We start from the raw sequence: 12321 nt of genomic DNA, 5'->3' as shown, positions 1-12321 counted from the left end.
ATATTTTTAGTGAAAATATAATTTGATATTTTCAGGATGTGGGGGGCTGTCAGGTAGGCTGTACAGGGCCCCGTGATTTCTAGCAGCAGTCCTCCCTACCTTCCCAGAGAGGACTGACAAAGTCCATAAAGGGACAATTTCCCTTCACAGACTCCTCTTCCCCTGTAGTTTTGCAAAATGCCATTTACAGGTGAGCAGAACACCTGTGCCTGCCTACAAGCCCTCAAATTGGGAAGATGTGCGTTAGTAGCCTCTGCTGCATATCCACGTGCTGATAGGGATTGTACTGACAGGAAGAAAGTACAGACTGAGCAGTGCTGATGACTTATTAGTGTGATGCTGCTCATCATCAGGCTAAGTGCAGAAAGGCAATGGCACTTTATTTTTTTATCGTTAACAGAGATAAAGATAAAATAGGAAAATAATAACTTTCTTGGGAAAAAAATTGGCAAAAAAAAAAAAAGATAGCATATACAATTGTGATTTAAGTCATATTGTAACTGAATGTTTTTAAGAATGACCTTTGCTTTTCAATCTACAGCACTGTAATTTTCTGTAAAATACAATGCAGTATGGCAACCCGAAGGTGTTCTGTACACAGATGATGTACAGAATGCCCCCTCCAAGCATTTCCTACTTGAGTGATTGGCTTACTAATTTTCCCAGAGGTCTGCATTGGGATGCAAGTTGGATTTTGGGCATTCCCTGCAACAAAAATGTATTTTTGGTGCGATACTCCCAAAGGGAAAAGACGTCTAAAGGGATACAGACCTTGCCACTTTCCTCCTTAGTGCCCCGTAGGTGCAGCAGCTAAATGATAATTATAAAATCACTCCCATACAAATTCACTCTGCACAGACAAACAGCTATTACTTCAGAATAACAAAACAGCAATCTGCAACAAATTTTGTTAAAATCCTTGCAATGTACATAGATCACCCAGAGGGGAATGTTTTTTTCTCAACAAAAGTGGAGTTACTCTTTAAAAGTGATGTTTCCTTTCTGGCAAAATAAACACTATATTGCCAAAAGTATTGGGACACCCCTCCAAATCATTGGATTCAGGTGTTCCAATCACCTTCATGGTCACAGGTATATAAAATCAAGCACCAAGGCATGCAGACTGCTTCTACAGACATTTGTGAAAGAATGGGTACCTCTCAGGAGCTCAATGAATTCAAGCATGGTACCGTGATAGGTTGCCACCTGTGCAAAAAGTCCATCTGTGAAATTTCCTTGCAACTAAGTATTCCATGGTCAACTATTAGTGCTATAATAACAACTGGAAGCAACTGGGAAAACCAACAACAGCAACTCAGCCACGAAGTGGTAGGTCATGTAAAATGACAGAGTGAGGTCAGCACATGCTGAAATGCATAGTGCGCAGAAGTCACCATCTGTCTGCAGAGTCAATAGCTAAAGACCTCCAAACTTCATGTGGCTGGCAGATTAGCAGAACGATGGTGCCTAGAGAGCTTCATGGAACAGGTTTCCATGGCCAAGCAGCTGCATCCAAGCCTTACATCACCAAGCAGTGGCGTCCCGAGGCAGGTGTGGGGGGTGCGGTCCGCACCAGGTGACACCGGACCCACTCCACAAAAAGGTAAGTTGTAAAGCAAGCCGTCGATCCCCGCAGGATGGATCCGATCCATCCTGCGGGGATCGTTGGCTTTCTTTACAACTTACCTTTTCTTGGAGCGGGTCTGGTGTCACCCCGTATAGGTTGCATGCCGACGATCTTTGGGGTGACACCGGACCTGCTCCAAGAAAAGGTAAGTTGTAAAGAAAGCTGTCGATCCCCGCAGGATGCATCGGATCTGCGGATTGAGCATAATGGATCGGAGTCCGATCCATTATGCTCAATCAGCAGATCTGATACATTCTGCAGGGATCGTCGGAGGGGGTGTTACCAAGTGTTACCGCACCAGGTGACACCTACCCTAGGGACACCTCTCTCACCAAGTACAATGCAATGCGTCAGATGCAATGGTGTACAGCATGTAGCCACTGGACTCTAGAGCAGTGGAGATATGCTTCTCTGTCTGGCAATACAATGGACGTGTCTGGGTTTGGCAGTTGCCAGGAGAATGGGGCTTGCCTAACTGCATTGTGCCAAGTGTAAAGTTTGATAGAGGGGGGGTTATGATGTGGGGTTGTTTTTCAGGGGTTGGGCTTGGCCCCTTAGTTCCAGTGAAGGGAACTCTTAAGGCGTCAGCATACCAAGACATTTTGGACAATTTCATGCTCCCAACTTTGTGGGAACAGTTTGGGATGGCCCCTTCCTGTACCTTCATGACTGCACACCAGTGCACACAGCAAGGTCCATAAAGACATGGATGAGTGAGCTTGGGGTGGAGGACTGGCCTGCACTCGATAGAACATCTTTGGGATGAATTAGAGCGGAGATTGCAAGCCAGGCCTTCTTGTCTGACATCAGTGCCTGACCTCACAAATGCGCTGCTGGAAGAATGGTCAAACGTTCCCATAGACATCCTCCTAAACCTTGTGGATAGCCTTCCCAGAAGAGTTTAAGCTGTTATAGCAGCAAAGGATGGGCCAACTCAATATTGAACCCTACGAACAAAGTCTGGTATGTCATTAAAGTTCACGTGCTTGTAAAGGCAGGCGTCCCAATACTTTTGGCAATATAGTGTATCAATCACAAACTGGCTGGACAAAATTACAAATCTTTTGGCGCATAAGGCAATTCACATATGTGTATTTAACTGCTTGCCTGGAGTTCCAATTTATGGCTACAAAATTGAATTGTGATGTAAAATTGTCTATGCACATGCTTTGTATGATAAATAAAAGCTGTAAACTCCCAAATTAAATTTAGCCAGTCACCGTCAATAGGGAATATGTTGTATTTTAAAATATCTTTCCTGTGCCAATGCAAAAGTTCACAGGAACACAGTGAACAATGCTGTGTGCTTAAAACTGAGCTGTTTATCCGATCATTAATACCCATGGATCCTAATTTATGCCTGGATAATTACAACTTTATATCATTGTAAATTTAGGAACATAGAAATAAAAATGCTGCTGACAGAAACATTTTGTGACTTCTGTGGAATTATCAGGATTTCTTAATGAGTGGTTCTTAAAGTATAACTAAAGGCAAAACATTTGTCAGTTTTGGATAGTTAGACTATCTTTTATAAAGTTTTTTCAGGGGTGCCTTGGCAAAATGCCTAAACGTTTCCCAAAAATTGTATACACCGCATAAACTGTCATGAAATTGCACAAGAAACAAATTGTTCTATGGGAACAGTGAACACAATCATGATGAAGTGAAGCAGGCTGTCCTAGGATGGTTCAGGTGTACTGACAAATCTTTCTATGCCAAAGCTTTCCAGGCATTAGTTAAATGCTGGGATAGGTGTATGAATGTAACATGGGAGTATGTAAAAAAATAAATGCAGCTTCCACTTCTTGAAATTTGTTCTTTTATTATATAAATTCAAAAGTCCCAATTTGACCCAGTTCTGGTGACCCTATTGCCAAAAAAAAAAAAAAGATTCCCTCACCTTTATGGGATTTCCTCTCACTTCTTGTTTTGGCTATGGGACAGGAAGTGAAAGGTAATCTCCACACAGGGAAAAAGATAATGAAAAAAAAACTGACAGGTGACCCTCCCTTCATCTATCCAAAATTTTTTAAAAATGCCTTTAGTTCTACTTTAAAATGTGCTGTGATCTTTAACCAAGTTACTATCCCAGAGTTGCTTACATTAACAACACACAAACATAATAAATTTTCATATCTTGAACATTTTGAAGACATTTATTATCATCAACAGTGCTGATTGGAAAAAGTATGTGAGTACTGTATATTTTTAAAATTAAAATCTTTTTTTAATCAGCTATAGCCTCCACTGAAGGAGAAACATTGTAACCTTACCCCTTTACATTTTGGGGATCCCCTGTATTAACTTCAGATCATGCCACAGCATCTCATTTAGGTAGTCAGGACTCAGACTTCACCATTTCACCATTTCAGGATACAAATGTACTTGTTTTACTGTTTTGTTTATTTACCCATGTGCTTCAGGGTCTTTTTGGATCACTCCAGAAATCAAAAGCATACACTCACACATTTGCAGAGCTTGATAATTACTCAAAATACCCTGGATCCCAGAGAGTGCTAATATATAAACTATGGCACTTTGTAGCAGTGTTGACAGTTGGATCACCCACCCCACCTTTTGACCAAATGGCTACTCAACAAAGTGATAGGCCAGTAGAATGGTGTGGGAATTGGAATGGGCAGGCCATCTATTTATTTATATACAATTTGCATAGTAGAAATGTAGGGCCCAAAAGGCATTTTTGAGACTCTTCCTATGTATGTGTATTCAGTTGAGGGTAAGTCTTTTAATTTCTAAAGCCAGTTAAGATACTGTGAAAGCTTTTTGTGAGAGCCAATAACACTGCCACTCTCCAGTTTCTTAAACTGTATCTTAACCCATGAACAAAAATTTTGTATATGAAAGATTGTCATTCCCTTACTTGTGGTGGCTGCATTCATTTTTTCTTTTTTCTTTTTGCTCAGCTCTTCTTTCTTTTATTTTTACCTGATAATTCCTATGCTTGAGTAACCATTCACTTCACTGATACTTAAAAGAGAAGTTCAAGAATCAAAAAAACAAACATCTATACTCATCTATTGGAACAATGCTGCAGCTTCCAAGACCAAGAACTGATCTGTCAGAGACTGCTGATCGCACATTTCTCCACTGAGGAGAGAGCCGGTGACTGTCAGTCACCACTCTTTGCTCAGCCCCTCCAGAACTGGAGAGGAGAGCTGGGCTGTGAAGGGGGTGGGAACGGCCAGCTCAGGCTCTCAGCTGTGGTCTTTAGCCTACTTTCGGCTGAAACCGGGTTCATTCTGCACTCGTGTGATCCCAAAGGGAAGTAGGACCAGAAGAGCTTTGGCCCTATTTCCCCTTTAGGCCTGCCATACATGGATTGAAATTCAGCTGGTTCACCGCTCTTTGCTCAGCCCCTCCAGAACTGGAGAGGAGAGCTGGGCTGTGAAAAGGGTAGGAGCGGCCAGCTCAGGCTCTCATCAGTGGGCTTTAGCATACTTTCGGCTGAAAACAGGTTCATTTTGCACTCCTGTGATCCCAAAGGGAAGTAGGACCAGAATAGCTTTGGCCCTATTTCCCCTTTAAGACTGCCATACATAGATTGAAATTCAGCTGGTTCAGCATGGACCGGACACATTTTGATCCATGTATGGGCAGGCAGGTTGTACACAGTTGAAAATTTGCCCCAGTAGTTTTATTCTGAATATCATGAGACCTAAAATGAATACATTTTCACTGCTACAGCTGGTAAATTAATTAAACATTAAATCATGTATGGTAGGTAGTTACTATAGCTGCTTTGCGTATTTTATTATTCTGACATTATTTTAATTACAAGAAGCAAACAGTGTATACAACTCTGGCAATGTAGATTGGGTTAATAGAAAAATGCTTTTCTTTCACACAAACAGAAGTATCTACAGGGAACATAAAACATGAAAGAGACCTTGCTGTGTCCTTCAGGCTTTCATTGACTCCCAAATGAATATCCTGCGTGGTGAGAAAAGAAGGATGTCCTCCCAATAAAGCAAATCCTGTAAGTACAAAATAATATATAAGAGGCAACAAAACAAAGACAAAAATTCACATTGCTAAAGACTTTTGATACACAGATGTAATTTCATCAAGGTAATTGTTTAAGTTAGAAGAGTCATGTGTCTATGAAGCTGAACCTTCAGAAATAACACAAATAATCTAGTTAAAGCTGAAATATATATTTGTGAAGTGTCAAAGCAATTGTAATTCTGTCCAGTTGTTATTTTATTAATAAATCCAAGCTAAACAGCACAATCAGGAGGGTGACACAACTTTGTTAGAGCTTAAAAATACGAGGTGTGTCCAGACGTTCCTGCACTAGAGAAGGATTCTGTGAAGGGAGAAGCTGCTAAGGTCAGTTGGGGTTGGGGTGCCAGATATACATTAGAACTCTGATCAGTTGCATTCCAGCCCTGTCAGAATCAAGACATTCTTTTTGTGACACCCTCTTCATATGCCTTGTATTAAGAAAAATGAAAGCAAGTTTGCAAAAGCGATACACGATAACTGTTTGTGTGAAACTGGGTAAAAGAGCATCAGGAACTTTGGAAATGGTGAGGAAAGCTTATGAAGAAGTTGCACTATCATCTGCAAAAGTGTACCAATGGCACAAGGCCTTCAAGAAAGGACGAGAAGGTATTGAAGATGAAAAACGATCAGGACGCCCCTCTTCTTCAAAAACGGAACAGAATGTGGATGCAGTGAGGTCTGTCCTCAACTATGACTGAGCTTACTTAGTATGATTGCAGAGGAAATGGGAATTACCAAGTTAATTGTTCATGAAATCGTGACTCAGGATTTGAACATGAGAAAAGTGTGTGCAAAACTTGTTCCAAAGAACTTGGAAACAGAGCCTGATTTTTTGAGCCAAGTGATCACAGGAGATGAATCCTGGGTGTTTGAGTATGATCCTGAGATGAAGAAACAAAGCTCAGAATGACACACACCCACATCATCTCACCCCAAGAAAACTTGAATGAGCAAATCAAAAGTCAAATCAATGGTTATTGTTTTTGGTCAGAGTTTTTCATGTGCATCCTGAGATCAGCTCAGCTTGGATCCTTCATTATGACTAGAGATGAGCGAATTATTCAAAAATTCGGTTCGGCTGATTCGCCGAATTTGCCGAATAAATTCGCTTCGAGCCGAATATATTCGCTGCGAATTTAACTTATAAAAAGGGTGTTTCTAGGCTTCAGAGAGCCTTTATATTAGTGCAGAACACTGTACCTTTAATTTAAATGCCCTTGGAGTCTGCTGGGGAAGAGAAATAATACTGTCAGTCAGTATGACATGCAGATGAGTGCCGTCGATCTTAGAATCACCGCACACTTCACTCATTTGGGCAGTCACGGGGCCAAAACCAGAGTGTGGAGCCACAGTGTGGCGGTGGAGGCAGCAGCAATGGGAGGCCATACAGCACCCTATGACAAAATGGAACCCACCAGCAGTGTGAGGAGACCTGAAAGTGGCACATGGCAGAGTGTGGCGATGGAGACAGCAGCAATGGGAGGCCGTACAGGGACCCATGACACACTCTGGTTCTGGCAGCAGCATGAGGAGGCGGTACAGGGGCCCATGACAGATTACGGGCCTGGCAGCAGCATGAGGAGTCGGTACGGGGGCCCATGGCAGATTACGGGCCTGGCAGCAGCATGAGGAGGCGGTACAGGGGCCCATGGCAGAGTGGCGGAGCGTAAGCAGCTAAAATTGAAGGCCATACAGAGGCCTATGTTAAAAAGTCCCCCCAGCAGCAGCGTGGGGAGACGACTATCAAGAGTCCAATGGCAGAGTGGCGGAGCAGAAGCAGCTTCAATTGAAGGCCATACACAGGCCTAGGTTTAAAAGTCCCTCACAGTTAATTCCAATAACGAACTCTACTCCTCCGTGCAATCTACTTACGAGACCCTGGGCAGGTCTGGGTCCAATTTGTGGTAGAGACTGGTTTTGTTCAGCCATGCTTGAGCGAGTAATAACAGGTCTGTGCTGCCCTTTGGTGTCTGGCTTAATGCGCACAACACTGAACGTCCCAGCGTTTGTCAACGATTTGCCGTTAAGTGATGCAAACCCGCTGAACCACGTTCATGAGGAGCCGGTACAGGGGGCCATGAATCAGTATGGACCTGGCAGCAGCGTGAGCAGACGACAGAGGCACATGGCGCAGGGTGGCGGTGTAGGCAGCATTATTCTGAAGCCATACACAGGCCTAGGTTAAAAAGCGGAAGCCGTCAGCAGCGTGAGCAGACGACAGAGACACATGGCGCAGGGTGGCGGTGGATGCAGCAGTATTCGGAAGCCAAACACAGGCCTCGGTTAAAAAGCGGAAGCTGTCAGCAGCATGAGCAGACGACAGAGGCACATGGCGCAGGGTGGCGGTGGAGGCAGCAGCAATGGAAGGCCATACAGCACCCTATCACAAAATGGAACCCACCAACAGTGTAAGGAGACCTGAAAGTGGCACATGGCAGAGTCTGGCGATGAAGTCAGCAGCAATGGGAGGCCGTACAGGGACCCATGACACACTCTGGACCTGGCAGCAGCAAGAGGAGGCGGTACAGGGGCCCATGGCAGAGTGGCGAAGCGTAAGCAGCTTAAATTGAAGGCCATACAGAGGCCTATGTTAAAAAGTCCCCCCAGCAGCAGTGTGGGGAGACGACTATCAAGAGTCCAATGGCAGAGTGGCGGAGCAGAAGCAGCTTCAATTGAAGGCCATACACAGGCCTAGGTTAAAAAGTCCCCCCAGCAGCAGCGTGGGGAGACGACTATCAAGAGTCCAATGGCAGAGTGGCGGAGCGGAAGCAGCTTCAATTGAAGGCCATACACAGGCCTAGGTTAAAAAGTCCCCCCAGCAGCAGTGTGGGGAGACGACTATCAAGAGTCCAATGGTTGAGTGGCGATCCGGGAAGTCAGCGTTGTGATTGCAGATGCAATGCAGAAATTCTACGAAGTAATGCCGTGGGTGCGAAGAAGATCATATACCGTCGTACTTCCATCCATAAGACGGAACAACCTGCGAACCGGGAGCTTTATTGCCCTGACCCGCTGAGCAGCTTCTGGGATACCCAAGAGGCCCATGGCAGAGTGGCGGAGCGTAAGCAGCTTCAATTAAAGACCATACAGAGGCCTATGTTAAAAAGTCCCCCCAGCAGCAGCGTGGGGAGACGACTATCAAGAGTCCAATGGCAGAGTGGCGGAGCGGAAGCAGCTTCAATTGAAGGCCATACACAGGCCTAGGTTAAAAAGTCCCCCCAGCAGCAGTGTGGGGAGACGACTATCAAGAGTCCAATGGCTGAGTGGCGATCCGGGAAGTCAGCGTTGTGATTGCAGATGCAATGCAGAGATTCTATGAGGTGATGCCGTGGGTGCGAAGAAGATCATATACCGTCGTACTTCCATCCATAAGACGGAACAACCTGCGAACCAGGAGCTTTATTGCCCTGACCCGCTGAGCAGCTTCTGGGATACCCAAGAGGCCCATGGCAGAGTGGCGGAGCGTAAGCAGCTTCAATTAAAGGCCATACAGAGGCCTATGTTAAAAAGTCCCCCCAGCAGCAGCGTGGGGAGACGACTATCAAGAGTCCAATGGCAGAGTGGCGGAGCGGAAGCAGCTTCAATTGAAGGCCATACACAGGCCTAGGTTAAAAAGTCCCCCCAGCAGCAGTGTGGGGAGACGACTATCAAGAGTCCAATGGCTGAGTGGCGATCCGGGAAGTCAGCGTTGTGATTGCAGATGCAATGCAGAAATTTTATGAGGTAATGCCGTGGGTGCGAAGAAGATCATATACCGTCGTACTTCCATCCATAAGACGGAACAACCTGCGAACCGGGAGCTTTATTGCCCTGACCCGCTGAGCAGCTTCTGGGATACCCAAGAGTTTGGCTTCTGTGGGGAATATGGTTGAAAACTGAAACTTAAAGGCATGTTGACGGAAGGGCACCAGTGTCAGTGCTCCGGAGGGAATATAGCTTCAAAGCTGACACTTAAAGGTATATCGACGGTCAGAGACCACAGGAAGTGGAGCTTGCGTCTTAAATCGACTGAATGTGGCAGACGTGAAACGTCTACGGGCCGTATATGAAACGGGTTGTTCCTCTTTCTGGAAAAAGTGTTGGAAATGGCCACTCTTTTTGGTGTGGCGTTTTGTCTATTTAATTCCGATAACGGACTCTACTCCTCCGTGCAATCTAGTTACGAGACCCTGGGCAGGTCTGGGTCCAATTTGTGGTAGAGACTGGTTTTGTTCAGCCATGCTTGAGCGAGTAATAACAGGTCTGTGCTGCCCTTTGGTGTCTGGCTTAATGCGCACAACACTGAACGTCCCAGCATTTGTCAACGATTTGCCGTTAAGTGATGCAAACCCGCTGAACCACGTTCATGAGGAGCCGGTACAGGGGGCCATGAATCAGTATGGACTTGGCAGCAGTGTGAGGAGACCTGAAAGTGGCACATGGCGCAGGGTGGCGGTGGAGGCAGCAGTATTCGGAAGCCATACACAGGCCTAGGTTAAAAAGCGGAAGCCGTCAGCAGCGTGAGCAGATGACAGAGGCACATGGCGCAGGGTGGCGGTGGAGGCAGCAGTATTCGGAAGCCATACACAGGCCTAGGTTTAAAACTGGAACCCAGCAGCGTGAGCAGACGACAAAGACGCACATGGCAGAGGATGGATCTGGCAGCAGTATGAGAAGGCGGTACAGGGGCCCGTGGCACAGTGTGGTGATGGGGGCTACAGCAACTGGATGCCAGAAAGTGGCCGATAGGGCTATATACTGCATGGAATTATAAAGTTGTAAAGACAGCGGCCTATAAGGCTATACACACTATAACAATCATGACTTGATTGACCATTGGCCTATAAGGCTATACACAGCATGAATATCATGACTTATTCTGAGAGTGGTTTGGAAGGCTATATACAAAAAGTAATTCATGAGCTGTCCGGACAGCGGACAATAAGTACATATATACAAATCAATTCATCAGCTGTCCAGCCAGCGGCCTCAAAGGCGACACATATAGAAAGCAATTCATGAGCTGTTCAGACAGCGGCCTCTAAGGCGACAGATATACAAAGCAATTCCCGAGGTGTTCAGGGAGCGGCCTGAACGGCTAGGTTATTACTAAATATATTTTTGTGGCCAAACATCGGCCTATAAATAGATGTCTACACAGTGACAAAAAATTATGTCGCCAGACAGCGGCCCCTAAGGCGACAGATATACAAAGCAATTCCCGAGGTGTTCAGTGAGCGGCTTGAACGGCTAGGTTATTACTAAATATATCTTTCTGGCCAAACATCGGCCTATAAATAGATGTCTACACAGTGACAAAAAAGTAGGTCGCCTTACAGCGGCGTATCCTACAAATTGACATTATAAGAAATGGTTTAGACCAAAAAAAAAAAAAAAAAACTTTGATGCGATGCTATACCTTAGTAGATTGTGGAAAGTCGACAAGTCAAGCGTAACTGTGTACATTACAGAAAATCTTAACAAGACAACCAAACATGTGGCCAAACCGTGACCGATACAACAAGTTAACAATGTAAGAAACAGGAGGGGGCAAAACCGTGGCCAATAAATAAACAGTCCACCTCATTGATGAGATGGACAACACGTGTCAAATAAATATTTAAAAAAATTGCTATTCCATCGGTCTGGAACTGGTCGACTATAAATAATTAAAAAGTTTAAATTCATGTGACAGTCGTCCAGCGACGTATAAATAATTTAAAAACACCAGTTCATGAGGGGCCCGACCACCAGAGTAAAAGTCATTAAAAAGGTTCAATTCATGTGACGGTCGTCCAGCGAAGTATAAATAATTGAAAAACCCCAATTCATGAGGGGCCCGACCTGCAGAGTATAAGTCATTAAAAATGTGCAAAACATGAGTCGGCCGACCAGCAGCCTCTCAATAAAATATATATACAAATGTACGGATCAGGTGGAGGTCTTCCATTTGTCCCTAATAACATGTTTGGGGCATGATTCATGGCGGATTTAGTCAGTTGTGTCAGGAACTGGTGGTTTGAAATCCAGACTAATCCACGCCTGATTCATTTTCACAAACGTGAGTCTCTCCACACTTTGGGTGGACAGTCGTGTCCTCTGCGGAATTACAATACCTCCTGCCGCACTAAACACGCGCTCCGATGCCACGCTACTGGTCGGGCATGACAGCCTTTCAAGGGCAAATTCAGCTAGTTGGGGCCAAAGGTCAAGTTTCGTTGCCCAGTAGTCAAGGGGATTGTCTACCTCGGTTGGCAGGGTGCTGTCCAAGTAGGCCCAAGCCTGTTGTTTGAGGTCCTGCTCCAGGTCCACCTGATGCTGCTGCTGCTGCGGCTGGTTAGTAGTTTCCTCACTGCACTGGTGAAGAAAGCTACTCATCATCGACTGCAGACTGAGGCAGCCGCTGCTGGTGGAGCTGCCACTGCTCCTACCACCCCACCCCTCCCCTGCTGCCATGGCAGCGGAACGCGAGCGCACAGGGCCCACAGTGTCTGAGGATGGACGTTGGCGCAGAAAGGCAGAGACCAACTGACTACATAGGTGGTTTTTATAGTACTTTATTTTGGCCTCCCTCTCAGCAGGTGTGAAAAAGGCCACCATTTTTGAACGGTAGCGAGGGTCCAACAAGGTGGACAGCCAAAAGTCATCCCTCTGTCTGATGGTTATTATTCGGCTGTCGCTACGCA

At 45.3% G+C, this 12321-nt stretch overlaps 1 protein-coding gene across 2 annotated transcripts in view; it reads right to left on the bottom strand.

Annotated features, from left to right (window-relative positions):
• The window catches only part of OTC (ornithine transcarbamylase), a 96383-nt gene that overhangs the window by 47375 nt on the left and 36687 nt on the right, over positions 1-12321 (bottom strand). For both annotated transcript variants that reach the window (XM_089673914.1, XM_089673915.1), the window contains exon 4: positions 5538-5625. In XM_089673914.1, the coding sequence (XP_089530040.1) occupies positions 5538-5625 (88 nt within the window). The remainder of the gene's footprint in view (positions 1-5537; positions 5626-12321) is intronic.

Source organism: Staurois parvus, unplaced genomic scaffold, assembly GCF_062004578.1.
Source record: "Staurois parvus isolate SC_StPar_1 unplaced genomic scaffold, SC_StPar_1.0 ptg000145l, whole genome shotgun sequence".
NCBI classification, from domain to species: domain Eukaryota; kingdom Metazoa; phylum Chordata; class Amphibia; order Anura; family Ranidae; genus Staurois; species Staurois parvus.
This window is presented reverse-complemented; position numbering and strand designations above follow the sequence as displayed.